The sequence below is a fragment of the Dermacentor silvarum genome, chromosome 2 (genome assembly GCF_013339745.2).
Source record: "Dermacentor silvarum isolate Dsil-2018 chromosome 2, BIME_Dsil_1.4, whole genome shotgun sequence".
NCBI classification, from domain to species: Eukaryota; Metazoa; Arthropoda; class Arachnida; order Ixodida; family Ixodidae; genus Dermacentor; species Dermacentor silvarum.
The window spans coordinates 205,856,545-205,881,301 of record NC_051155.1 but is presented as its reverse complement, the minus strand read 5'-3'; the positions used below and the strand labels follow the sequence as shown (position 1 = coordinate 205,881,301).

Genomic DNA, 24,757 nt, shown 5'->3' with positions numbered 1-24,757 from the left:
CTCTCATAGCGCGCAAAACCTCTTCACCTCGCAGAGCACGAGCGTGCGAACGCGCCAGCTGTGGACGAAGACGATGACGCTCGAACGCAATCATATGGTTCGCATACATACATGTTCTGCAAGCGTGGCTGGATAGCCTAGTGGTTACGACGCTTGCCTTGCTCGCCTATCCTGGAAGAATATATATTCTTCCAGGATATCCTTCTAGGAATACTCATATAGTCAGTAATCCTTAGGATTTCATTTAGCGCGCTTGGGTCGAATTCGTGGCCCATAGTGACAGTGACATGCATTTTATTTCTAGTTTATTTCCCCAAATATGTAACACTACACCTGCTCATTCTTACAGCGTGGGCGTGGTTCTATCTGTATTCAAGACAACGACAAATGATACCGCACTTGTCATTTTAGCTTAGTCGAATAGATATAACTCAGTTGTATAAGATTTAGATGGTGTTGCTTGTGCCTTTATCACCTTCCATAAGTCGTGCTCAATGCGAGCTGCAGATAAGCTGAAGTCCGCCTAGTACACAGGATGGAATAGGGTGCCGGTAAGCTTTCCGAGCTACTCATATCACTTGGCCAAAGCTCACGCATCGGCTGAGACGGACGCCGTAGCGGTGAGCGCCGGACAAATTTCAGCCATTTAGGGTGAGTGAACGTGCACCCAAATGTCTGTACACAGAAAACGTTTTCGTTACATCCCTACGTTAGCTCTACTACCACGATAGCTAGGTAATCGCCCTCACAATCTTAGACTTAACAGTACAATAAAAACTGGCCGCAAAAACAGTCAGCGCGGCACACAGTCATCTCGTTTAGAACTGAAGGAAGACAATCATCGAGCTTCTCTCAAGCGTTACATTGTGTAGCGTCACGTTGTTACAAAACACAACGTGGTCCTCACGTTACCTGTCGAATAGAGATTCTACATCTAAGAATAGTGAGGTCTAAACTGCGAGAACGGAACTCAAAATTAACGAATATGTTAACGTACAGAGCAGAGTCCCGCGACAAGGTCCGAGGTCATCTGGTCCTCGGCCTTTGCCAGGGAGGCGCCCAGTTGCGGGTTGTACAGTTCGGTAGAGCGCAGGATGTCGATGACGCGGTCCAGCGACTGGGCCACGGAGATCTGGCTGTTCTCTTTCGTCGCCATCAGCATGTTGACGACCTGTGGACACGTTAGTTGGGCATAAAAAGAGCAGAGGATCACATCATTTTTCTAGGCTCCCAGTTCCTGGAAAGTGGCTTCGTTTCTTAGAATCTAAATACATGAATCTAGTTTTCTTATTGGTACATTGTAAGTGACATAATTCTTACAAAGTAATCTGAACGAGACTGAAGTGACTAACAGCGGTCGAACAAGGAACGTCGCTGGAGGTAACGTTAAGACAAGTCTCCTTGCCGAAACGTTGGCTCCAGCGACGTTCCTTGTTGTAAACCACTGTTAACCACTCTTGCGCAGTGAAGTGCATACGAAATGATCTCGGTTTTTCAGTCAGCACGACGTCTGGAGTGCAAAACTTTGCTTTAGAGATAAAAAAAAATTGGCAGTTTCGCCCGAAGGGCGAAGCAATGACTGCGATAGCTAGGTTTATGGCGTTGCACTTGACCTTCTCGGACGGTGTATACGGGGTATGACTAATGCGGACGCGACATACGCGGTTGAACAAAAATTTCTGGTACCCTTAAAAGCTTCACGCCAGTGTAGGGCCTGTAATGACATCGCAAAGGCCACTGCGCAGCGCGTAAATAGCCTTGCCAGTAAGATTACATCACTTTCAGGTTTGAGCACTGATATTGTTTAGCACTTATGTTAACAGTCTGAGAAGATATATAAAAGGCATGCGCGGTGAATGTCATGTATCATGACATTTGTCTGTGAGCTGCCATCCTCAAAATTCTGAGTAATCATTTAGTCAGGAACGTAAGATCTAATATGAGCAACTTTAGTGATTGAATAGTATAGCAATATAACCCGCATATACGGCATGGATTAGTATATAGCATACACATACCTAAATAAATGCGGAGTGCCACGGCGATGACACCAAGCGAGAATTCGCTTGGTGTCCATATAATTGCAAGAAAACTGAGGGTGGGGAGATCTTTCAAGTCGTCCCTGAACGACCGGTCAGGGGGTCAAAGGATGTGCGACAGCTGAAAAAAAACTCTGGTCTAAGCACTTTCGTTCCTTATGGGTCAATTTTCACAAGGACAAGTACATTTAGGTAGAGTTTCTTTTCTGAAACTGTATCTGAGCGCAACGAATTACCTGAAAGTATCTGATGATAATGATTTTGTGCACGAACTGAAGTGTCACTTTTGCAGCAGTTAGATATACTGTCCAAGTATATGTTATTTACTTCCTGCATTTCTTTTGAATGTTTGATTGTCTTTTGTTCTTGTTCTCTTTTGTGCGGCTCAAGGCCCCTCCTGCTTGGACCGCTGAAGTGGTTCATAGCACGTATAAATAATGATAAAAAATAAACAGAGATAATGCGCTTTAGGAAAGCGCATGACACTGATGTGCGATATAGCGTATACGAAAAGTTCTAGCGAATTTTATTTTAATGTAATCTTAAGAACACCGTGGCGGTAAAGATGTGTTGCCTTCACTTTTTTTAGGGGGAGGGAGGGGGTGAAGGGTGATTGCAGGACATAAGTTGCCTGTAACTTGTGAAATTATGTATGCGATCTTGAATTATATTTTTATTGAACAAGCTTAGTGTACAAGTAATTGTGAAATTGAAGCCAGTAATAAGTGCTTAAGTTAATATTTGGGGAAAAGTAATGCCGAAATGATCCTTGCAGTTTGGTCTCCAAAATATGCTACGAATACATTGGTTTTTCAACGTGGCACGTGAAAGTTACACAAATCCCCATATGCCTTCGCACCAAATAGAGAGCTGGAGAGCCGCTTGCAAATTCGATGCTATATTACCATGGCTACTGCCGTGCTTTGCAAATGTTTCACTAATGACAGCCGGAGAAGTGAATAAATTAGCTGCCCGCCCCGTGGCCATTCGGAGTACATCACCAAAGAACGAGTCCTTAGTGGTGTGTTGTACTTGGCGCCTTTTGCATTAACCTCTTGTTTTAGATGTTGCAAAAAACGCACTCACCATATCAAATATTCCGTAGCGATTGTTCTAGCAGCGTCTATAAGAAAATCAGCCTGTCACCTACGAGAGGATATGTGCTAATCTTTGATGCTTGTATTCAGTTCTGTAATTTTTGCACGATAGTCACGGCTTGTACAGCGTGATGATGCGCTACAATTGTGGGTCCGTATTCACAAAACACGTCGTACGCTGTCAAATGGTTTGTAATAACGGACACCGGCCAAACATATAAGCAAAGGTGGCCAGCCAGTGACTAAACGTTCTTACGAAAAAAAAAAAAAACTTATGTAAATTATCATTTTGGGGCCGAATTCACAAAGCTTTTCTTTTTTAAGTTCTTTCGCCATTAAGCAGCCGCCTTCGCTGATAATACGCCCTGCATTGCAGTAGGCTGCCAACTGCTCTTACAGTTTTCACTTAAGTGCTGTTTTTCCGGGCCCTGGATCGCAAAAAATCATACATACGATGCGACGATCGTGGCAACATTATTACCTATGCGAGGTTGTTTTCGTTTTTCTGGGCGCAAGTTGGTCCGATAAGTATAAGCAGCAAGGCAGCGCATTACCACATGGACGAATAAGCGACATGTAAAATAAGGACGTTTTTGAATACAAGGTCTTCTTTGTAGACTTCGGATCGATTTCAGTGGAATCGGGGTATCTGGCCGCTTTTGTCTAGTCAAATTAGACGATTTGAGCCTTCTAGTGCACGTAAAACAGCAAAAAAAAAAATGCCCTTCAAAATGAAGCTTGGGATGAAAGAGACTCGCCAAGTTAGCGTAGAGCTATGTACAGAGCAGTAAAAATTCGTAATTAGCGGCCGAAATAAAACCGAGATGTGCTCGTTCAAACTGCGGTCGCCTAAAACCGTAGCCAGAAGTTGTGGCTTTGCTCAACGAAAAATATGGGCCAATACTGGAGATAATGCAGTTTGAAAATGTATGCCGATCCCGAGGGTAGTGCAGTCTAAACAACGAACCACGTAGTCCACTACTGCGCCCAATAAGGCCTTGTCTTTCTTTGATGTCAACGGTTGTTGACTCGCCTTTCTGTCCCATGTTTTTTGCGCGCACTGCCCTGATCATATTCACCAAATGAGCCAACTTGACCAAACCAAACGTTTATTGTCGATAAGCAGTTCGCATTGAAATTGCTTTGCATCCTTGCCTGCGTGGCAACATTAACACGGGCACTGCGGTAACTGCGGAGGTTGAGTTAGGCTTAACGTCAGCGACCAACTTTGGTGGCCGGGCATGCCGCTTCACGCCATTTTATCTGGCGCGGTATTCGGAGGCGTACCTTTGTTATGGGACCTTCGATCGTCATTGCGTGGTACTTGGCAGCGTACGCCTGTCGCTTGTTAGAGCCGGCTGTTTGTGGGTGGGAGATACACAAAATGTAATAAAGAATCAACGCTGCATTTCTTCAGCAGTAGTCCCGCATACACACACAGCGTGTCGTCATTGTAAGTAATAGTCATTGCCATATTCACGTATTAGGCGAAGACGTGCCGTGAGATGGTGCGAGTCTGCTGCAGCTGCTTTTAGGAGAGAAGCGGTAACCGTAGAAACAAGCTAGGATACGGATGCGACCATTGGTGTAGACATCATCGTCGTACTTGAAAAACTCACATCGCTAAGTAGACGTGTCCAAGTTCAAGATTTTAAGAGACAAGAGCGCATGATGTTACAACGCAGCATCAGACGAAACAAGTTATGCGATGTAAACAGTGAGAGGGAAGCCAAAAAGAAACACACACCAGGGCATAAAGGCATTGCTTTGGACATAAAGCGGTATTGGTAACGCTTACAAAGGCATTGTGGCAATGATCATGTCTTTCTTAACGCAAATAATTGACATATTAGCAAGAAATTTCACCGTTCGTTCGGTTCATTCGAATCTGGGTCATTCAATATAAACGACAGCAGTACACTCGTGCGATGATACACGCATTTAGTAAACCTCGATAAAGTTGCAAACTATCTGAATGATTCATCATTCCTTGACCCGGCCTGACTATACTGTCAAGTACGAAATAAACAATACGTCCAATGTAAACAAAGAACCAAATAAAGAAGTGTTGTGGATAATTGAGGAGCGGCGCCTTGTTCCCAGATATATTACAGCAAAGCTTACCAGTGTCAGGAGAGAAGGGCCTTTCCATGAGAAAAGGACTCTCCTTGACGTACACAACGTGGTCCAACTTCCTGCACGTACACGACAGTGGGGGAAGAAAGGGTTGACGAGTCTTATCCATGACAGGGTCAACCCAACAAAAGAGGCAAACAGCCTAACTTGAGGTCATGAAGGCGCGGCGACGCTGCTGTCAATCTCGGTGTTGGAAAAACGCTGACTTGCTATTCCTACTGCGTGCCGTGGTTGCACACGACAAAATAGAGTGGTTGGGGTGTTGGTTAAAGGCAAGATAAATATATTCAGGCCAGTTTTAAAAATTATCCTAAGGTTGCAGCAGGCACGTGCTTGCCTATTTTGTCCAGAAGGAATACGAGTCTATATTAACATTTGAATTTCAGAGAACAGTGAAGCGATCATTCCACTCACTTGTCCCAAGAGAGTGTAATGCTTCTCGTATAGCTGGACGACTCAAGGCGGAACCACTTCGCCTTCCTAACAGATGTAGTCGCCACCACTACAGCCAGGTTCCCGCTTCAACTGGGAATCTGGGACAGCATACGCACCCAAGCAAAAAAAAAAAAATGTTCCCTACGCTAGAACTATTTGTAAGAGAACGTTACAGTCAATTACGATGCTGGACATAATATTAACGAAGGTAACAGGCCAATAGCAAGCAGCACTTACGAAGGAAAATTTTCGTCAGTTTAGTTCATACTTTTTCTTTTTGATCAGACATCGCCACACACACGTAGGTCATATGTTGCAGGCACGTAAGCATCGAGCAATCAACACCTCCAACTGCTGCCTTAATGGGAATATTTAGCCATAACAATTCGCGGTTTAACCAGGAGAGCCATTATATATACGTGTATCTCCCAGCTATGCAAGATTCCAGCCCAACCCGGGTGGCATATTGTCTACAAAAAAGAACAAGGGAATCACGTCACTGAGTTCGAACCCCTATTTGACTTCAGTTAGGTGGAAGAACCTAGTGTGACTACATTGAATACCCTGGACTAGTGAGGTCGACCGGCACGATCTTGCTCAAGACGGGAACGCATTCGCCGGACTTGCGGCGCTGGAATAGTGTGCCCTGCCACTGGTGGCCTTTCCGAAGCTCGGTGCTGATGCGCTCGGCCACTTCTGCCTTCAGGGACCCGATGCGGTGCAGATCTCGGGCGTTCTCGCCCAGCAGCTCTTCCGCCGAGTAGCCCACCAGCCTCTCGCCTGCGTGGTTCACGAACTGCGCAGAAACACGGGCTTTAATTAGAACATTCTATGCTGGCGAACTGACGCGCCAAACCCCGGGAAACGAGGCATGGAACGAGGTACGATGTCCTGTGAGTGTGTACTCACTACAGTCTGTCCTTTCGTTATTCTAGCGCAAAATCTCTAGTAGGAAGGCTTAGCTTTAAAAGGGAATCATGCGCTTGAAGGCGCATATTTGTAGCACTAAAGATATTTACAGGTACCGTTGTTTCATTGCAAAATTCCGTGGAGAACAGAGCCGGCCACTCGAATAAAATCTGCAAGGGTACAGATGGGGCTACCTAGTATAAGGCGATTCGTTATACGAGAGCTCTCCTATGTGTGAACTAAAAAGATCATGCTGATTTCACGCACTATGGGAATCTGCGTAAGCAAAGATTTGACGAGCCCGCAAGATGTAACGGCGTATCACGATAAGAAAAATCGCAGAGTATTTAAGCGACGAACGCACCCCATATATCTAGGTTCACCTGCACTTTTAACAGCTAGTGGCCTATAATCCAGACTCCAAAACTTACACTTGTGGCTAACTCCATGCTTAGGAACCGGCCACAGAGCGATTACACATGGCATTTTTATGTAATTACACGTAATAGGTGTACTGATCATTCCTGTTCGCGTTTCAATTTATGATGGTGATACCGTGGTATGACGATGGTACCGTTTAACAGTGGCCTAATCCAGACTCCAAAACTTACACTTGGGGCTAACTCCATGCTTAGAAACCAGCCACATAGCGATTACACGTCGCATTTTTATATAACTACATGTAATAGGTGTAATGATCATTCCTGTTCACGTTTCAATTTATTATGGTGATGCCATGCATATGCATGGTATGCCGATGGTACCGTCTCCGGCTATCGAAGGGCCGCGAGTGCAGACGACAACCTGCATGTGCCCATTCAGAGGCAATCTTATCCTCCTAAAGTTTGCCCAAAGATTTCGCTCTGCCACTTATTGCCTGCAATTTACTAGAGTCATCTCTATGATAGGGACCATGCGAGCTCGTGGCAATTAGCCTCGTCGGTCACGTGTTGCGCGGCGCCACCGCGAAATGCGAAAACAATATGGCGATGGGGCACCGTTCCTTCTTTACTGTCTTCACGAGTGAACAAGGCCAGTTTCGTTCGAATTTGATATGGACGCACTGCATCTACCGCAGCTATGGAAGCAATCGCAGTAAATGTTGAGTATGACTAGTACACCCTAGTATGACAAGTAGCCAGTGGCGCAGCCAGAAATTTTTGCCGAGGGGGGGGGGGGGGGGGGCACACCTGACCGGGGAATGGGAGGAGGGGACTGGACAGTCCCCATATTAACAAAGAAATATTTATCGGAGGGTGGGGGGGGGGGGGGGGGTGCACGTGCCCAGTTCCAATCCCTGGCTACGCCACTGCAAGTAGCATGATAGCCATGTATCGGATTCTCCCGTTCTCAGTTCGCGAGTATAGTATCAATATTGACACGCGTACTTGTCTTTTTTCGGTGACCGTTTATCAACGGTTAACAAATGTTAAAAAGATGTCGCTCAGCGCAACACGCGCATTCTTGTATCGGAACTTTTTCGAATGTTATCGCCGATTCTATCTGTTGTCTATAAGTTGTCGCCGAACCTTGTGTAATCAGAATTAGTGCGCGACGCAATTAGCGTCGTACATTCTAGAACGTACGCAAGCACCAACGAAAACGCTGGAATCTTTGGCGAGTCATGTATAAAAATAAAGCCGACACACTTGACCCGCAGATCAGGCGCCGAATTCACAAAGCTTTTCGTTCGTAAGCGCTCTTTTGCCATTGGCAGGCCGCCTCCGCTAATGATATACGCAGCATCAGCATTGGCTGGAATTTGCTCTTACGAACACTGCTATGCGTAAGAGCTTTGTGTGAATACGGGCACAGATTTCGACGACTGACGCTGCGCGCGCACCTATCGTTGTGTCTGAGTGTAATTTGGTTCGTAATTTGGTTCCAACAGCGTTAAAATATAGAAAAATGGAGGACGCTTAAGCTCGACTTTAAGATTGGAACACGATAGCGTTATCGGGCCCCGTTCGTATCACATTTCTCTTTGAGTAGGCTTCACTGCAATATAGAACGTGGGAAAGTCAGCTTACAAATACCAAGCTTACACCGATCCCCTTAAGTCGGCTTCACTTTTAAAGAGAAATGCATTGCTGGGAAGACGTTTTTCCAGGGGCAATACAAGTCGTCTTATATCAAAATGTGAAGGCCCTAGGACCTTTTTTTATTGTTTTATTAATTGTTTGCTATTGCCCCGACGCGCGCGCGTGTCCAAAACGCATTAGGCAGGCCAAGTCTCAATTTGACCTGCCGAGGATGCGAGCGCCACCTGGATAAGATTTTCGCAAGTAGCCTACCCGAGCGCGCCGCTGTTGATATGGCAGAAATGCTGGAAAATGGGTTTGTGTTTGAATTTCCTCGTAACAGAATTATGTTTTCTCGTACATTCAAATAACAGTCCGACGCCACCATGTCTGTAGGTTGTGGTTAAGTCGTAATGTACCATTTTTCTGACGGATTTCACTGTGAGAAATTCAATTTTTGTTCGCTAACACCTTGCGCCACGCGGAGGGCCTGCGCGGTCGGATTAGTTCGAGTTAATTTTCTCCGCCACGGACGCCGACATTCACGCCGACACCGACACGGGGCCCTTAACGCTCTCGCGTTAAAAAGGCAATGTGCAAGAAGGTGTGTAGGCAGTGGAAGGAACGGTACCGCAATCATACGTTTCATACGCAATCAGTCGGCGCGATGCCGCGCGACGTGTGGCTGACCAGGCTTATTTGCCACGCGCTCGCGTGTCCCCTTTAACCCTTTAACTGGTGTACCTTAACTGCTGATGACGTCGTCATCACAACTAGCGTTCTCTGGTGCTGACGACGAGTTCACACGCCATGAACCTTCCGCAATTTTCGGACATGTGTGAAGTATATGTGCAGGTTCTTCTAATTTCGACAAATAAATAATACACAATGACTTCTGCCACGTCTTTTTCAACAAGACCAGTAAAAATGCAATAGGCATTTCTGGTACCACAACTTTTAGGGGAAAAAAAAGGGGGGGGGGGCGAAATATGCAGGTCTAAAAAAATTCCGCAATCTGTCACGGCAGTTAAAGATGACAATAGTACGAAGATGGCGAATGGTCTCGTACGTAGGCAGCCGCGATTTTGCCCAGATTGGTGTTTTCGTTCCTTCTTCACCACCTTTATTGAGGTCCATAAGGTAGCGATGGCCGTCTAACGACGTCCGGCACTTTGCTCACACCTGCTGGCAGCTGGTGTTGAGCGCACCATCGAAACATGCACGTCGGGATAAGGACAAGCCGTACGTAAAGGCAGGCCGACCTGTATTTCGTGCGAAGGTCCGGTGACGAAGATGCCGTCACGGGTGAAGTGCAGTGCCGTGAACAGCGCCTCGGACGCCTCTAACTTCCGCAGGTTGACGAGGTCGTTGTGCTCGATTTGTATCATCTCGTTCAGGCAAACGCCGTGGGAGCAGGTTTCTGTGAGCCACTGCAGCCGTAAGCAATTGGCAAACTAAGATATGTCAACGTACAGTGAAAAAAAAAAAGAAAACGCTTTGGCTGCTAATTTTGACCGAAAATGAACTTTTCGGGCATTGTTTCCTAAACATAAATAAAATTCTGCTGATGTCCTGGCGTAGTATGCGAGTATGCAGGAATATGCGTCTCCGTACTCCCGAACGGGGCCTCGATCTCACTTGTTCAACTGATATAAGAAGTAAACTAGATCAAACTGCCAGATGTGTTGTTTCATATACTAAAGAAATGTTTAAATATCTGTAAGCATTGTTTTCCTTCACATAAATGTAATCTGTGTAAATATTGGTATGCTATCTGGATTGTCGTTCAATCAGCCTATTTTTACTATTATACCTTGGCCTGGCCTGACAACGTTTCATGTAACTAGTTTTCTATAATATGGCTGTGCAATGGTTTCTGCAGAAGCAGCAGGACCTGCTTAACGATGGATACGTGCTTGCGTGCGCACGAATACGTCATATACGTGTGCGCATCAATAAGAGGGTGTTAGGGCAAGATGTCAGACTTTCTTCTAAAAATATGTGCAATCAGGATAAATTACCCTGCTGAAACCGTATTTGAGCAGTGGTACGATGGCTGCGTCTTCCTTGTCGGCCAGCCTGCAAAGTAAAGAACAGACGGTGTGATCACGTGTTATGTCTGCAATGTCACTTGTTCCAGTCAAGCATAAAATATGCAATTGAAGAAAACTTGACGGATTCACGCGTCTGCTCGTCTATAGTGCATTTCACTGTGGTTATCACGCAGAATGGCATAGCGTGGGGATGATGATTGCGTAACTAGGGCCAAAATAATGAACCACTGCACATGTCTACCGTTGATGAAGTCAGAAGCACGCTGACCTGAAATGGCAGAAAAACTCCATGTCACTTTTAATGTTTTTCTTCTTGGTGCTCTTCAACACGATTTAAGTGACGCAGACTACCACGAGCTCCCTCTGCCGGACCATTAACAGAAGAAAGCATGAACACCATTCTATTTAAATAAACAGCTTTCTCACATTTCTGGCCTATACGAGAACATGCGTACAAAAAAAAAATCAGTATTTGAACAAAAATGGTTTACTGCAATAATTAATTAGTAATTGGTTTGCTGAACTACCGACAACTAAAACACCACCTATAGCATCAAAAACGCTACTACGGGCTTTGCGTGAAGTTTCCAGCGCTTAAATCATAATTTTGACGTATCAAATTCAGGTATCAAAAATGATAGATGATGTGGTTTTATGGAGATAAAGGAAAAATTTGGCCCTGGTTGAACGCGGCCGAACCAAGTTTGGCGAGCGATAGCATGGTTTTGCTTGCCAAATTTGGGAAATGATACAGATGCTGCTCGGTACCATCAGCAACTACCGCATCTACAATTGCACTACAAGACAACACACAGACTCTGGTCGGCGCGGCACCAGCAGCGAGCGACTTGACCTTCACGCTGAATCTCGCTTCAACTAGAACCAAGCGTCGAAAGCACAGCGCATACGAAGCTACCAGCACTCGGCGCACTTTGTACACATCGCAGATCGCTTTGAAGATGAGGCCCGCGCGACCGCGCACTTTGTCCACATGGCAGGTCGCTTTCAAGATCCGCCTTCAAGGTCGCTTTCAAGCAGGTCGCTTTCACGCGGCGTACGCAGCAGCCGCCGGTATAGTGGCAGTCTAAGTCCCTGTTTGACCTTGGCTGAGCTTGAAGGTCAGAGTTACGGAACCAGGCGTTTTCTGGGTTTGTACTTTTAGTAGTAGAGCTATCGCTCTAAAAAGAAAAGAAAAACATGTATATAGTAAAAAAAAAAAAAAAAAAACCACGACGTCTTACATTTCGTATCGGTTTTGAACAAGCGGGAAACGTTGCAGGGTGGTCGCTTGTGGAGCAATCACCGAGCGCAATTCGTCAATCCACTCACCCTCTCTTAACGACAGCGACGATGCACGAGAACTGGCTGCCTCTGTTGCCTCGCATAGTCCTGTCAGAGAGGGATAAAAACATGCGGGCCAGATAAAATTATAGCAAGTACCTAAGCAAGAACTATTGCACGGGGTGGCGAGATTATAAAATCATCAAGCATAAGATGGGTTCGGCTGGCACAAAACAGGAACTCTCTCGGAGATGACGAAAAAACAACTAAGCCTCGGGTTCGTTCAGTAGGAAGTTTATTCGTCACCTTAACGCTCGTAGAGAAGTTTGCAAACCTTAATACGTACTGCTTACATATGCCCAATGACACGCACAGCTACGATAGTCAAGGTCGTACATTATTTCAGTTTTACGGAAGGGCGGGAGGTTGGTGTTTAGAAGTGGAAATCTAGAACTGGTTTAATCAGCAATACGATTTCAAACAAAAAGAGCTGCACCGATGCAGTGCTGTGTTTCGTAAAAGAATAGTACATTGTCGAATCATTGTACAAGGTTAGCCAATGGTGCAGTAAATTTCTCGCGACTAATTCGTTCTCGTGACCTATATGCGTTCTGGTTACTGTCGAACACACCAGCTCGAAAAAAACAAAACAAATCAGAACATCTGCATTTGATGAAAATGCTTTCCTGTCAATGGCAAGCGCGCTACAATCTGCGCCGGCGCCTGGTGGTTGGACCTTTCCTATAATGCTAACAAGCCTGTGCGCACATCAGTCAACATGGGGTTTCCGCCACCATCGTGACGGAAAGACGTGCGCGCGAGCGCAGCTTATAGGGTGCGCGTTCGTAGACCGTGCGCGCTCTGTTGAGATTTCATTGAGTTTGCTGTCGCATTGTGACATACACATAGCGTGCTTGCCGAATAACAATATGGCCCTGCGAACGCCAAGCTTAATTGGTTCACCGCAACGGTATTGATGAAATATATTGGCATTTTCCCACGGCTTGCACCACTAACGCCTTGTTGGCTACTACAAAGTGAATTAGGCTACTACAAAGTGGCTATTAAGGGTACTAAGTGGTACTAAGGCTACTACAAAGTGGCTACTACAAAGTGTAAGGGACCCTTGATGTATAACAAAATAAAATAAATAAACTGGCGGCGACGGGAAGTGACCTTTACTGCAGGAGCTACAACTTCTTTGTCGAGTATTACGTCATGCAGAATTGCGTCAGAGCAAACTATACGAGAAAGAGAGGGAAGCAAACCAACGAGCACGGCATGCCGCGATATCTTATGTACTGTTTGCGATCCTGCACGCCTATTACTACAGCCGATGTGTAGCCTCGCAAAACATTTGAGTGACTCTAGAAGAATTTTGCATCAAAACCTCGAACTATACTTAGAAAAATTGCCTAAATTTGGTAATCATCTGTAGATCTGCTCAAAAACAGATACAGAGATTCTGCATCCTTTAGAGCATCTAGAGCGGACCAATTTGATTGATAAACTTACAGCTTAGGTGAAATGTTTACAATGCTTTTGCAAAGGTTCTGCAAGCAGGTAAGTGGTATGTTTCATGGCGGTGTGTACATAATACGTCAATTGTGTCTGCTTTAGATGTATTATTAGGTGCAGTTTACAGAATTTTGATATATCGCTTTCTATTGCTGAGTTCCAGAGTTGTAAGCTTGATACTTGAGTACTTTTTTCAATCGTGCAATTTGCAGCAATGTTTGTAGATTGACAGCTTCAATCAATAACGCGCTTCCCACAGTCAGTAAACTTAAAATTTTTCTTTTAAATGCAACACACTTTATCAAAACCGGTGCAGTGGCTGCCTATAAAAACAATTTCGCCGTTTTCATGTATTTAAATAGGAGCGCCCAAGCTAAACCTTCCTTTTAACGGTTCCAATTGGTGTGAAATGCGGACGAACGGTCAGCATGGCCATGCATCGCAGAGTTCATATGTGAAGTTGTCGCACTCAACGCCGTATGGAAATTCGCGCACATATACGTAACTTATGCGGCCGGAACTGCCCACAATGACACACTACTCACATAGCGACATGCAGCAGTAGACCGGAATGTCGAATTTCAGTGAAGGAAAGCTCGAGAAATAGCAGACCCGTCGCGGTAGCCCATGTGCCACGGCGGTACGTTGCTGAGCTCGAGGGTTGTATCCCGGCCGCGGCGGACGCATTTCAATGGAGGCAAAATGCAAAAACGGCCGTCTACTTTGATTTAGGTGTACGTTAAAGAACCCCAGGAACTAAAGATTATTTTGGAGTTTCCAATACGGCGTGCCTCACAATGATATGGTTTTGGCACGTTATAATGCCCCAGAAACACACAGCACTGCATAGCACTACACGTACAAGCACCCGGCGGCCGTGTAAGGGCCGCCGGGTAAGGCCGCACCTAGTCAAAATTGTGGAAAATATTGCGGCCCTTACACGAGTCTATACGGTATACATATTGTCCATGTCTATCCCTCGCAATGGCGGCCGAAAACTGGCGTCGCCCAACTAGAGTATTCTAGCTCACTCTAGCCCAATTGCAGCATGGGGTTGTCGCTTAGAGGCAAGCGCCCCGCAAGGATCATGCATGATATAACGTGATGCGCCGGACCTGCACAGAGCGGTGGGGTCCATGCCGCCCTTGCCCCGCGCGTCGATGAACACCAGGTGCGGGCGCTCGCTGAAGAAATTCTCGACGGCCTCTTCGGCCGTCGAACTCAGGCTGCACGCGTAGTGCATCTTCTCGGCGGCCCACTTGAGCGCGCCGTACTGCGCGTCCTCTTTGGTGAACACGAACATCACCTGCGGAGAGAGGCCGCGGGAGGGACGATTAAAGGCTCAGATTCAGACTTCAGTGCAATAATGGCAGTTGCGATAAATGCAGGAAGCCAGACAAAACACACATTCCTACTTAATGAACGGACAAAAGAGTGAGAGACAGCGCCACGCGCGCATAATCTCTTTTTTTTTTTTCTGTATTTGTTTGTGTGTGTTGCTCTGTCCTACAATGTCGGGTGCGCCACGCTTAACTTACGTAGTATGGCTCTCAATCTACAATTCGCACTCTGACCTCATGAGATTGCTGACAAAGGTGCAGAAAGTGACATACGTGTTCAAATTTGGCGCCTCTTTATCGCTGAATTTCCCGCATTTCGGATGGCTTCTGAGCCTTGCTGCGCACCCGCACTCCTCATCACAGAGTACGGGCAAATCAGAGGTTACAGTGCGACATTGAGTACGACCGTGACGGCGGCAAGCTGCACATATCCAAGAGGCTTCTTTAAAACCCCCTTGAAGGTCAATATGCGGTTTCTCGATTTACAATTGGCCTTTGAACCATACGAAATTTTCGTAAAATAGCTGCATAGTCTGTCTCTCACCATTATCCTTCTGCCTGCGTGTACGTGCGTCGATCACGAAAAAAGAAAAGAAAAAAAAAAAGCTGTTAATGTATCGAGTACTTCAGCTTAAAGTTAAAGAGAAAACAAAAGGCGCTGTTTTTGTTGAATTGCCTGTATGAGCCGCGGCAAAAGCGCAGATGGCAGACCAAGGTCGCTCCTTCACTCCAAGAGAACGTAAGCGTTGCTAGGACGGACCACGTGTGTCCCCTTATCAGCAACAAACGAGCAGATCGCGCGCGGCCTGCCCGAGAGCGATACTCCCGAGAATGTTGCTTTTCTAGATTTCGAGAGGCATCTCCTCCTGGTAATACTCCGATGAGTTGAAGGGAGACGTTGCGCGTAGATTGCGTACGCAGCTGCCATAAAAAATAAGGCATGTGTGTCGGGCACCACAAAAAAAGCTTTACGCGAAGTTGGAGGCGTTCACAACACGAAATCTAATAGGATCACGAACGCCGCTCCTCGTTAGTATAGTGGTCAGTATCCCCGCCTGTCACGCGGGAGACCGGGGTTCGATTCCCCGACGGGGAGTTTTTTTTTTTTTTTTTCCTCTTTTTTTTTTTTTAATCTCCTCGCCACTCAATCAAGTTTATTCATTTAGAATAAAAATTTACGAGCGCTTCGTTTCTTAATGCTTTTTTTTACGTGTTGCCCTGAATTAATTTTATGAGCATTTCTTTTTACAAATGGGCAGTGTTCACCCGTTAAAGGATTTTCTTTCTTCGAAAAACGGTGCCAATATGGTTCATTAAAACTTGGAAACATTGTACAGCACAGGATAATTGTTTATTAACTAGGGGTACGCAAAAAATGTCACAGTTTCGCCCTAAGGGCGAAGCAATGAATGCGATAGCAACACAGCAATGTCATACGAAGTAAGGTGAGCGGCTTTGGTAGCAATATGAATTGTAGTAAACATGAGCTGATTAAGTAAGCAGGTGTGCTGCGGCGTAAGTAGACCGACATGAAGAGAGACTCGATGACCACGAGAAGGCGCGTGTGAAACGGTGGTGTTGAGAAGCGCTTCCCGTGGGCAGCGCGTGCGAAGGGACACACCTGTAGCGCTGCACTGCCGATCCGGGCAGCATTGAGTGTGTAGCGTGCGTTGGAAAATGTGGCCCGACTATTACGAACTGAATGAACAAGCGTGGTGTGAGCGCGCACAAACACGAAGAGATCACACTGAATGACAGCAGACAACGACTGTCAAAACGCTGGCAGCAAGCATACGCCGCAGCGGGCGAAGGTATGTGCGGTCTATCGCTTCAACGGAAACTGAGCGGCGAATGCACTTAAAGGTCAGAGCGAGATAGGAGACGGTGCGAGCGAGCGACGAGCGCGGTTGTTGGCAGAGAAGTGCGCCCCCCCCCCCCCCCCCCCCCCTTGCTCCCTCCGGCGCTGGCTTCCTGCTTCCTTGCTTGCGCGTGGGAGATTGAGTGCGTTCGCTCTCCGTGATAGCGCGCGTCTCCGCACGCTTCCTCTCGGGCATACGGCGCGCGGCGAAGATTTTATCTATAGGGAACCTCACGGCGACGGCGACGGCGACGGCAGAAATCCGGTTCAAGTGTCCATATAATTGCTATCGCAATAAAAGCAGTCTTTGTGACCGAATCGAATCAAATATTGACGTGAAACAAGTTGGCACGTGTTAACACTGGCCCCTTGAGGCGAGAACGACATTCGAAGTTCATGGTTTCGCGCGCGCTCTCCGAGGACCAGCCATTGCTGAAGGCAGACGTTTTTTTGCCAATCTTTCGCTTGTGAACTGTGTTAGCTGTACTAACTAGGCGACGATATAAAATATTTTTCGAATAGTTTGCGAATATAGTGTTCAGCCTCCTCCCTATTATTATCAAACAGTTTTAACATCCTGATGTTCCCAACAAGATAAATTTCTTGTGATTATGCTGCGCATTATAAAGCGTGCTTGATTATTTTGTTTAGTACATACTGCAGTCCGAAGACCAAGCAGGACTATGTGACAAGTAGCAGCACAATCGGAGCATTAGGAAAAACTAAGCAGATTGTTTTAAAACTCAAGGCTCACAGTAAATACGCGGTCATGCATTATAATATAAAGCTTATTAGGTACACGTGTGGACGAAAATCTATATACTGTCGCGACCAGATACTAGTGTCTTCTACGCGGCGACGGCAGAGTAAAAAAAAAAAAAAAATCACTTTTTCGCTAGTTCGAATTGTCCCGGCAGATGGTACTGCAACGAAACGTATTCTGGTGCAGGTGAAACTTGTGGAGGCGAACATGCGCCAAATGCAGAGCCTCCGGGCTGATGGCAAATCAACTGCGCAGTGTTTCTGGCAATATGTCCGGTCCTTGGACAGACAGAACGAGTCCTCTGTGCAGATAACAGATGTAACAGGCCAGCCTGTCACAGACCTCAAGGAATGCGTAACTCATCTTGAGAGGCTCTACAGGTCAAACACAACGGAACCTCCATGTGCAACAGTGCATCATCATCTGATTTAATCCGATCAGAGGACACAGGAGCTGCATCTATAAATAGCATCAAACAATGCCCACTGCCAAATGCCGTGTATAAACATTTTATTGCGGGTGATCGTGTTTAGCCGAAAAAGTGACCGTTATGTCTTGGTTATGTCCACTGAGCATAGAACGAAACATAAAATGTTTGCTTCAATTTCATGTTTGATTGTGTACAGTCGGCGACGTAAAATATTCGAAAAATAGTCGTGCTTTCAAATAGTGACTTTTCGATTCGATGATTGAATCGAATAGGACTATTCGATTAGTTATTCGAAAGTTTCGAATATTCGCACACCCCATTGTAAGCTATATATGAACCGCCCAATTCGCTCTTTTTTTTTTTCTTGAAGATATTGTTTGTACTATGGTGTTCCTTCACTGAAGTTGGGTAGACTAGCGCAGACTACCAGCAGTATGACAGTGCTTAAAACACGGCAGTCCGCACCATCGATGCCCCTCCCCCCCTAAACCATCGCGATCCTGTTTTAACGCGATAGCGTTTAGGGCCTCGTGTCGCAGAAAATCCCCCGTCGGTGTGGACGTCGGCGTCCGTGGCGGAGAAAATCATGTCGAACGACCCTGACCGCGCAGGCCCTCGCGTGGTGCAAAGTATGTGTTAGTGCAGGAGAAAATCATTCCGAACCATCCCGACCACGCAGGCCCTCCGTGTGGTGCAAGGTGTTAGTGAACAAAAATTTAATTTCTCACAGTGAAATCCGTTAGAAAAATGGTAAAGTACGACTTAACCACAGCCTACAGACATGGTAGCGTCGGACTGTTATTCGAATGTACAAGAAAGCATAATTCTGCTACGAGGAAACTCAAACACAAACCCCTTTTGCTAGCATTTCTACCATACCAACACCGGCGCGCTCGGGTATGCTACTTGCGAAAATCCTGGCGCTCGCATCGTCGGCAGGTCAAATTGGGACTTCACCTGCCTAATGCGTTTTGGACACGCGCGCGCGTCGGGGCAAAAGCAAACAATTAATAAAAAATGAAAAAAAAGGTCATAGGGCCTTCACATTTTAATATAAGACGACTTATATTGCCCCTGGAGAAACGTCTTCCCAGCAAAGCATTTCTGTTCGAAAGCTAAGCCGACCTTAAAGGTTCGGTGTAAGCTTGGTCTTTGTAAGCTGGCTTTCCCACGTTCTGTTTTGCAGTGAAACCTACTCAAAGAAAAATGCTATGCGAACGCGTCCCGATAACGCTATCGCGTTCCACTCTTAAAGGCGAAGCTTAAGCGTCCTGCAATTTTTTTTTTTGCGAATGCAATGTTCTGCCCTTTGACGATGATAATGCTATACCCGTTATGAGAGCTGTGCGATCTCGGAGGCAATGGGCCTCTTTTTATCAGGAGCCATTCAGAAAGTGGATGAAATACCCATGACGAGGTGAGCTTGCCATAAGCCAAAATGTGCGAACTGATCGTGACGAACTGAGGTCGTCCAGATCCCTTAAGATGTTAAGCGTTACAAAAAGGCGTCAAGACGGAAAAAGGCAACCAGCCGCTATGCTTACTCTGACGGTCGGGATTGTGAGGTACATCGAGCCGAACTTGAGTGCGACGGTCCCTTGCTGCAGAAGAGGAAAAGGGTGGTTAGAATAAATGACGGTGTGAATACTATAATACGCGAAGTAAGCGTCATACGTACAGTAATACAACAACGACTGGCCTGTTTAACTATTTATTCACTCAGCTTGAGGACGTATGGAAGGAAGGAAGTCCTCGCTACCCAGGTGAAAGCGTGCGACGACGAATGGTAGCGAGGGCGCAGTATAGGAAGCGTATGTTATATATATGACGTAATAGTTCAGCGAAAGCCCGCTAGGTGGAGAGAAGTAATTAAAGGGAAAATGAGACATCCACCCAATCGATTGACCTACTCATATATACAGGGTGTCCGAGCTATCACGCAGCACGATTGAAGAAAACAGGAAACGCGTTACGCGAAGCAAACCTAGTGCATATTGTTTCCAGTACAGTGGAGTAGCCGCTAGTAATTTTTTAGTTACTGAGATTTAATTAGTTAATTGTAATTAATTATCTAACTCGAGAGGTACTGTCCTAATTATCAAAGTGTCAATGAGAAGATTGTAGAGCAACATGAAATACTCCCGATACAGCTTTCTGTTGCTCAATGCCTGCTACATAAATGCGTTTTTCCGACCGTGAAAGAAGCTTGCGAATACACGCAAAATGCCTCGAGCGGCCAGTCGCTCCGCACGCTCGGAAAAACACATTTATGTAGCAGGTATTGAGCAACAGAAAGCTGTATCGGGAGTATTTCATGTTGCTCTACAATCTTCTCATTGACACTTTGATAATTAGGACAGTACCTCTCGAGTTAGATAATTAATTACAATTAGCTAATTAAATCTCAGTAACCAAAAAATTAGTGACGGTTACTCCACTGTACTGGAAACAATACGCACTAGGTTTGCTTCGCGTAAGGCATTTCCTGTTTTCTTCAATCGTGCTGCGTGATAGCTGGGACACCCTGTATATATACATACATAGTGGCCACGAACACGGACTGACTTAAAGGGACACTAAAGAGATACTCTAAAACAGCTTAGATTGATAAATATTCTTTAAAATCCTGTTAATCCACGGTGATAGGTCTATTATAAGAGCAGTTTCATTTTTTATAATTTTGCGTTATACACCCCAGCGCCCGTACGTCAGTGTGATGTCACGGATTTAAACGCATTTTTTTTAATTGGGTCATTGTGGCTCAGTTATAAAAGTCGCAGTTTCGCCCGTAAGGCGACTCATTGACGGCGACAGCAAAGTGTTAGACAATTACAACAAGTAATGCACGTAGTTTTATCGGCCTTGTAACTTGCAGTACCATAATTGCTTACTGATTATCTCACTCGATGGCCGCGAGCGCTCGCTGTCGCAAGACTGGCGTGATTAAGAGCGCCGGCCGCAGGGAGCAAACGCTTCGTGCTCTCCGCTCGCTTCACCGCGTTTTCGAAACACATTGCGCGATCTACAAGACTAGGTGCGCGGGAAGACGGCGCGCACAAAGCCACCAGCCATCTCGGTTCGCCGTAAATCCTTGCACCCGCCGCAGATAACTTCCAAAATACGGCGCCACGACCGAGCGGAGGTGGAGACGTGCGCTCTCCTCCCCTGACGCGCTCTTGGTCACGTGACTTCCAACAGTGGAAGCGCGGGAAAACGGCACGCATCAAGCGACCATTCTTCTCGGCTACTGCCATCTATACATTATGAAAGGAAAAGCAACCTTGGCCTCTCGTGGCTAAGGTGGCTTTTAGTATAAAATGTAGTCCATCTTTTGTCGATAAAATGTTAACTATAGGGCCCAAGCAGGCACCGTCAGAATTCATGACGTATCGACGTGCTGGTGCAGAAATTTAGAAGCGGTGTCACCGCCAGTCTTTCGTTTTTGCATCTTTTCTGGCATATAGCAAGCCTCCTCACGATAAAAGTGGTTTTCTTTGGTACTGTTGAAGGGTTACTTACCAGTAACTATTCAAATTATATTTTGATTTGGTGAGCCTTTAACATCAACCCCTTATTGTAGTCTTACATTTTGCATGGTCGCACGTGCATGCGCAGGGGCCTCTAAATCCCTACAATTTAAACGCAAATTTCTGGAACTGCTGGCTCGTAACGGCTTAACTTCCTGGCAAACCCTTACCGCATTGTTGTTGCAAGTCTGGACTACTCGTATTCCGATAAGGTCACTACATAAGAATTTAGACCTGGCTGCTCCACGGAACTTGGCTATTCTTTCATGGTGTAAAAATTTTTGGATGTTTTGTCGGTTATTTGTTTCTAGATTTTACTAAGATATTTGACACAGTTAACCATAGTATGATATTTAATGTAGTGTATGTTTAACTTGCTTGCACGATAATGTAATAAAAGATCCAAGGATGCCTAAGCACTTCTTATGAGTCGTGAATGCGAAAGCATTGATGTACAATCGAACGCCGCTGAGCGGTCCTTCTAGTTTTGCGCTGCGAGTAATGTACCATAGCGGTACGTGCTGCCCGAGCCAGTAAGCTGCAGCAGCCTGCGGTGTCAACGCCGCATGCCACCGACGTCCTGCGCTACGACGGCAGGCGCACGCAGCAGCTATAGGCCCAGTGGGGGTGTGTGAGAGAGAGATACGGACCGTGCGCCGGCTTTCGAGATCGAGAGTGACGTGGCGTCGCGGCGAATACCTCTCCATTCACGCAACACTTGGTGCGCTATCGCCGCAGCAGGTGTACGCTTACGCCCGCTCTGCTCCGTCGAGGCGCGCTCGTGGCGTGGCGCCGCAGCCAATGGGAATTTACCTGTAGTTTCGCTGCTACAGACGACAGACGCCAGCTTTATAGCTGAATGGGTCAAATGACCCTTTCGCATCAATAATTCGAACTGATTCAGTGAAAACTGCGACGAAAATGTCAACAATATCTGCGCATTTACTACCACGCATCTGATGTCAGCACATGTGATACAATGTTTAAGTTGCCGGAATGCAGCGCCCCCAAGCAGCGCTGCCTTTTTGTGTTGCTGCTGCGCCATGCCTAGCGGGCAAGTGATAAGTGGCCGCGGTAGTCGGCGTTCAGACGCAATAAACATGTGAGTCATCAAGACTAGGCGTGCTTGACCTGTTCCTTGAGTGGCTAGATAGATAAACTTTAATCCAAAGATAGTTTTGTCTTGCCCCAATGGGGCATGGCTAATGGTCGGGGCCCCTAGTCCAGGGCTCCATTGGCTCTTGCCATCTTCTCTGCTCTCTGGATCAGCTTGAGCTGGTCGTCGAGAGCCGAGCTGGACAGCAGTGCCTCCCATTGCTCCCTCGTGGTGTTCGTGTCATGGTGTTCTATGTTGTGTAGCGTGCACTCCCACGTAGTGTGGTATAGGGTTGGTAGGTATTGGGTTGGATTTCCTTCAGTGGGGCTGCGCTTAACGGGCCAACTACTAGGCGTGCTTGGCTTGTTTGTTCGGTGGCTGCGCTTCGCGGGCCAACATGGTTCACATTCACTGAGCCATACGCAATCGTATCAACATGGCACCGAGGCATTCCTCTTGGCGTATCTTTTCTAAGGAGGCTGTGCATCAATTACGTAGCGTACATCTGGCGTTACGAACGATTACACGAATATACACTCTAAGAGGTACGCTGGGGAAAACGGGAGTAACTGCACAGTTAGTCCAAAAAAGGGCACTTTCGTCCCTCAAGGGAGTAACTGCATGAGTACGCGTGGCGTGTGAAAATTTTGGAGAGTAAGTGTATGATCCCTGGTCCGAAAGAAAGCAACGGCGAGGACGAACTGCAACAGTTACTCCCCATGCACTCTGCTGTTTTCGTCCGCCTCGTGGAGTGATGCGGCGAACGCAGTATTGTCTATATATCATGAATAGTTGTGTACTGTCTACTGAACTCGATGTAAAGCAGCACTTTGCATCTTCGTGAGAAAATTGCCTGAAATTTAAAAGGTGGTATCTGAAGAGCCGTGCACTTCGTGTGCGTGCACACAATAAGTGAACGATATACATTAAGCGCGCAAGTCATAAATGGATTGCCAGATTTTCTTGGCCAATAGTACCTAAGGAGTTCCTTTCGTTCCAAGGAGATTATAAACTTAACTGAAGCGATGTGTAGCTCAAAAGGGGCAAGCTAATAAGCGATAGAGAAGTTGTCCTTCTCTGTCGTCTTGCGTGCCCCGTTTGCGCTCGCTACAGAAAGATCACGCCATGTCTCAGTTTAAATTACCGTAAGAATAATCGGGCAGCTTTCTTTATGTAGTCGCTTATATTTGTAAGTATGCGCAACGTTAGACTCTCCCAGCATAGCATTCACCAAATGCCGAGTCTTCCTAATCGCCGCACCTGCGTGAAGGTGGTTAACCTCATCTCGGTAACCTGACTTGTCAACCGAGCTGCCATGAAGTGGTTAGGGTACCCGACTTGTGAGCGAGAGGACGTGAGTTGGAATCCTACTTGCGGGCGCGTTTTTTTTTTTCAGCCCAGCCATTTTTTTATCAGTGTATAAAGGGCTAATTTCATTAATTCCATCTTCGAGGAGCATGGGAAAGAATAACCGTTACTCCATTGAGGAGAATCGGAAAAGAGCAACTCTTAGTCCGATGATGATAAGTGGTTCTTGAGGGAAAGGGAAAGGTTGGCGCTATCTTCTGCAGCCCTTGAGGGAGCACGGCTCAGCGCCAGTAGTCCGCGAAGGAGTAACCGCATATAGTGAGTAACAGTTCATCCCCTCTCACTTACCCCTTAAAGGGAGGAATGGTTGTGGCAAATCAGTTCCTCCCCTACAAGGGTAACTTAATTCAATACCCCCTTTCCTCCTTCTTAAAGTGATACACCGCTGTGCGCTTCGTCATAAGCACCATGTTAACTCTTCAAAGCACTACAGTGTGGATACAGGTGACATGCACGGAAGAAATAAAGTTAAGCCAAATTAGATGAAGGAATATATGCAAAAACTGCGCAGCACTCACTCCGACGGAAAGGCGCTCGCGTGCGACCTTGTATTTCGCGTCCGCGTCTTGGAGGGAGATTCCGTCTTGCGGCGGCGCCATTGCAACTGCGAAACAATTGCACCAAAACAAATAGTTGGAACACGCTGGTTTCTGAAGTGAAATGCGACTAACTAGAGAAATAGGACGACGCTCTATGGCCTAATGATGCCGGTGTCAAAAGGGCAACATGACCGGGCGAAGGCAGCGTAAGGCTTAGCGGTGCCGGCGGGCGCTTACCTGTCTCAGCTCTGACGACCGTTGCGACCGCTGGCTATTCTTCTTCTGCTGTCACCCGCCCTCGCGCCAAACCGTTACGTGACCGCGCGCCTTTACGTAGCAGACTTTG

The 24,757-nt window shown here is 46.4% G+C and overlaps 1 protein-coding gene and 1 non-coding gene across 2 annotated transcripts in view; one reads left to right on the top strand and one right to left on the bottom strand.

The window, feature by feature from the left end:
* LOC119442466 (high affinity cAMP-specific and IBMX-insensitive 3',5'-cyclic phosphodiesterase 8B) overlaps nucleotides 1–24,757 on the bottom strand; it is a 41,103-nt gene extending 16,346 nt beyond the window's left edge. The window contains exons 1-11 of the mRNA XM_037707362.2: nucleotides 24,649–24,757; nucleotides 24,391–24,476; nucleotides 19,426–19,482; nucleotides 14,606–14,796; nucleotides 12,021–12,080; nucleotides 10,659–10,716; nucleotides 9,900–10,067; nucleotides 6,271–6,503; nucleotides 5,261–5,331; nucleotides 4,424–4,494; nucleotides 998–1,171 (exon numbers count right to left, since the gene is read on the bottom strand). Of these exons, the coding sequence (XP_037563290.1) occupies nucleotides 998–1,171; nucleotides 4,424–4,494; nucleotides 5,261–5,331; nucleotides 6,271–6,503; nucleotides 9,900–10,067; nucleotides 10,659–10,716; nucleotides 12,021–12,080; nucleotides 14,606–14,796; nucleotides 19,426–19,482; nucleotides 24,391–24,471 (1,164 nt within the window). The 5' untranslated portion in view covers nucleotides 24,472–24,476; nucleotides 24,649–24,757. The remainder of the gene's footprint in view (nucleotides 1–997; nucleotides 1,172–4,423; nucleotides 4,495–5,260; nucleotides 5,332–6,270; nucleotides 6,504–9,899; nucleotides 10,068–10,658; nucleotides 10,717–12,020; nucleotides 12,081–14,605; nucleotides 14,797–19,425; nucleotides 19,483–24,390; nucleotides 24,477–24,648) is intronic.
* On the top strand, nucleotides 15,855–15,926 carry Trnad-guc (transfer RNA aspartic acid (anticodon GUC)). Its single transcript has one exon. It is a non-coding gene; the product is annotated as a tRNA-Asp (tRNA).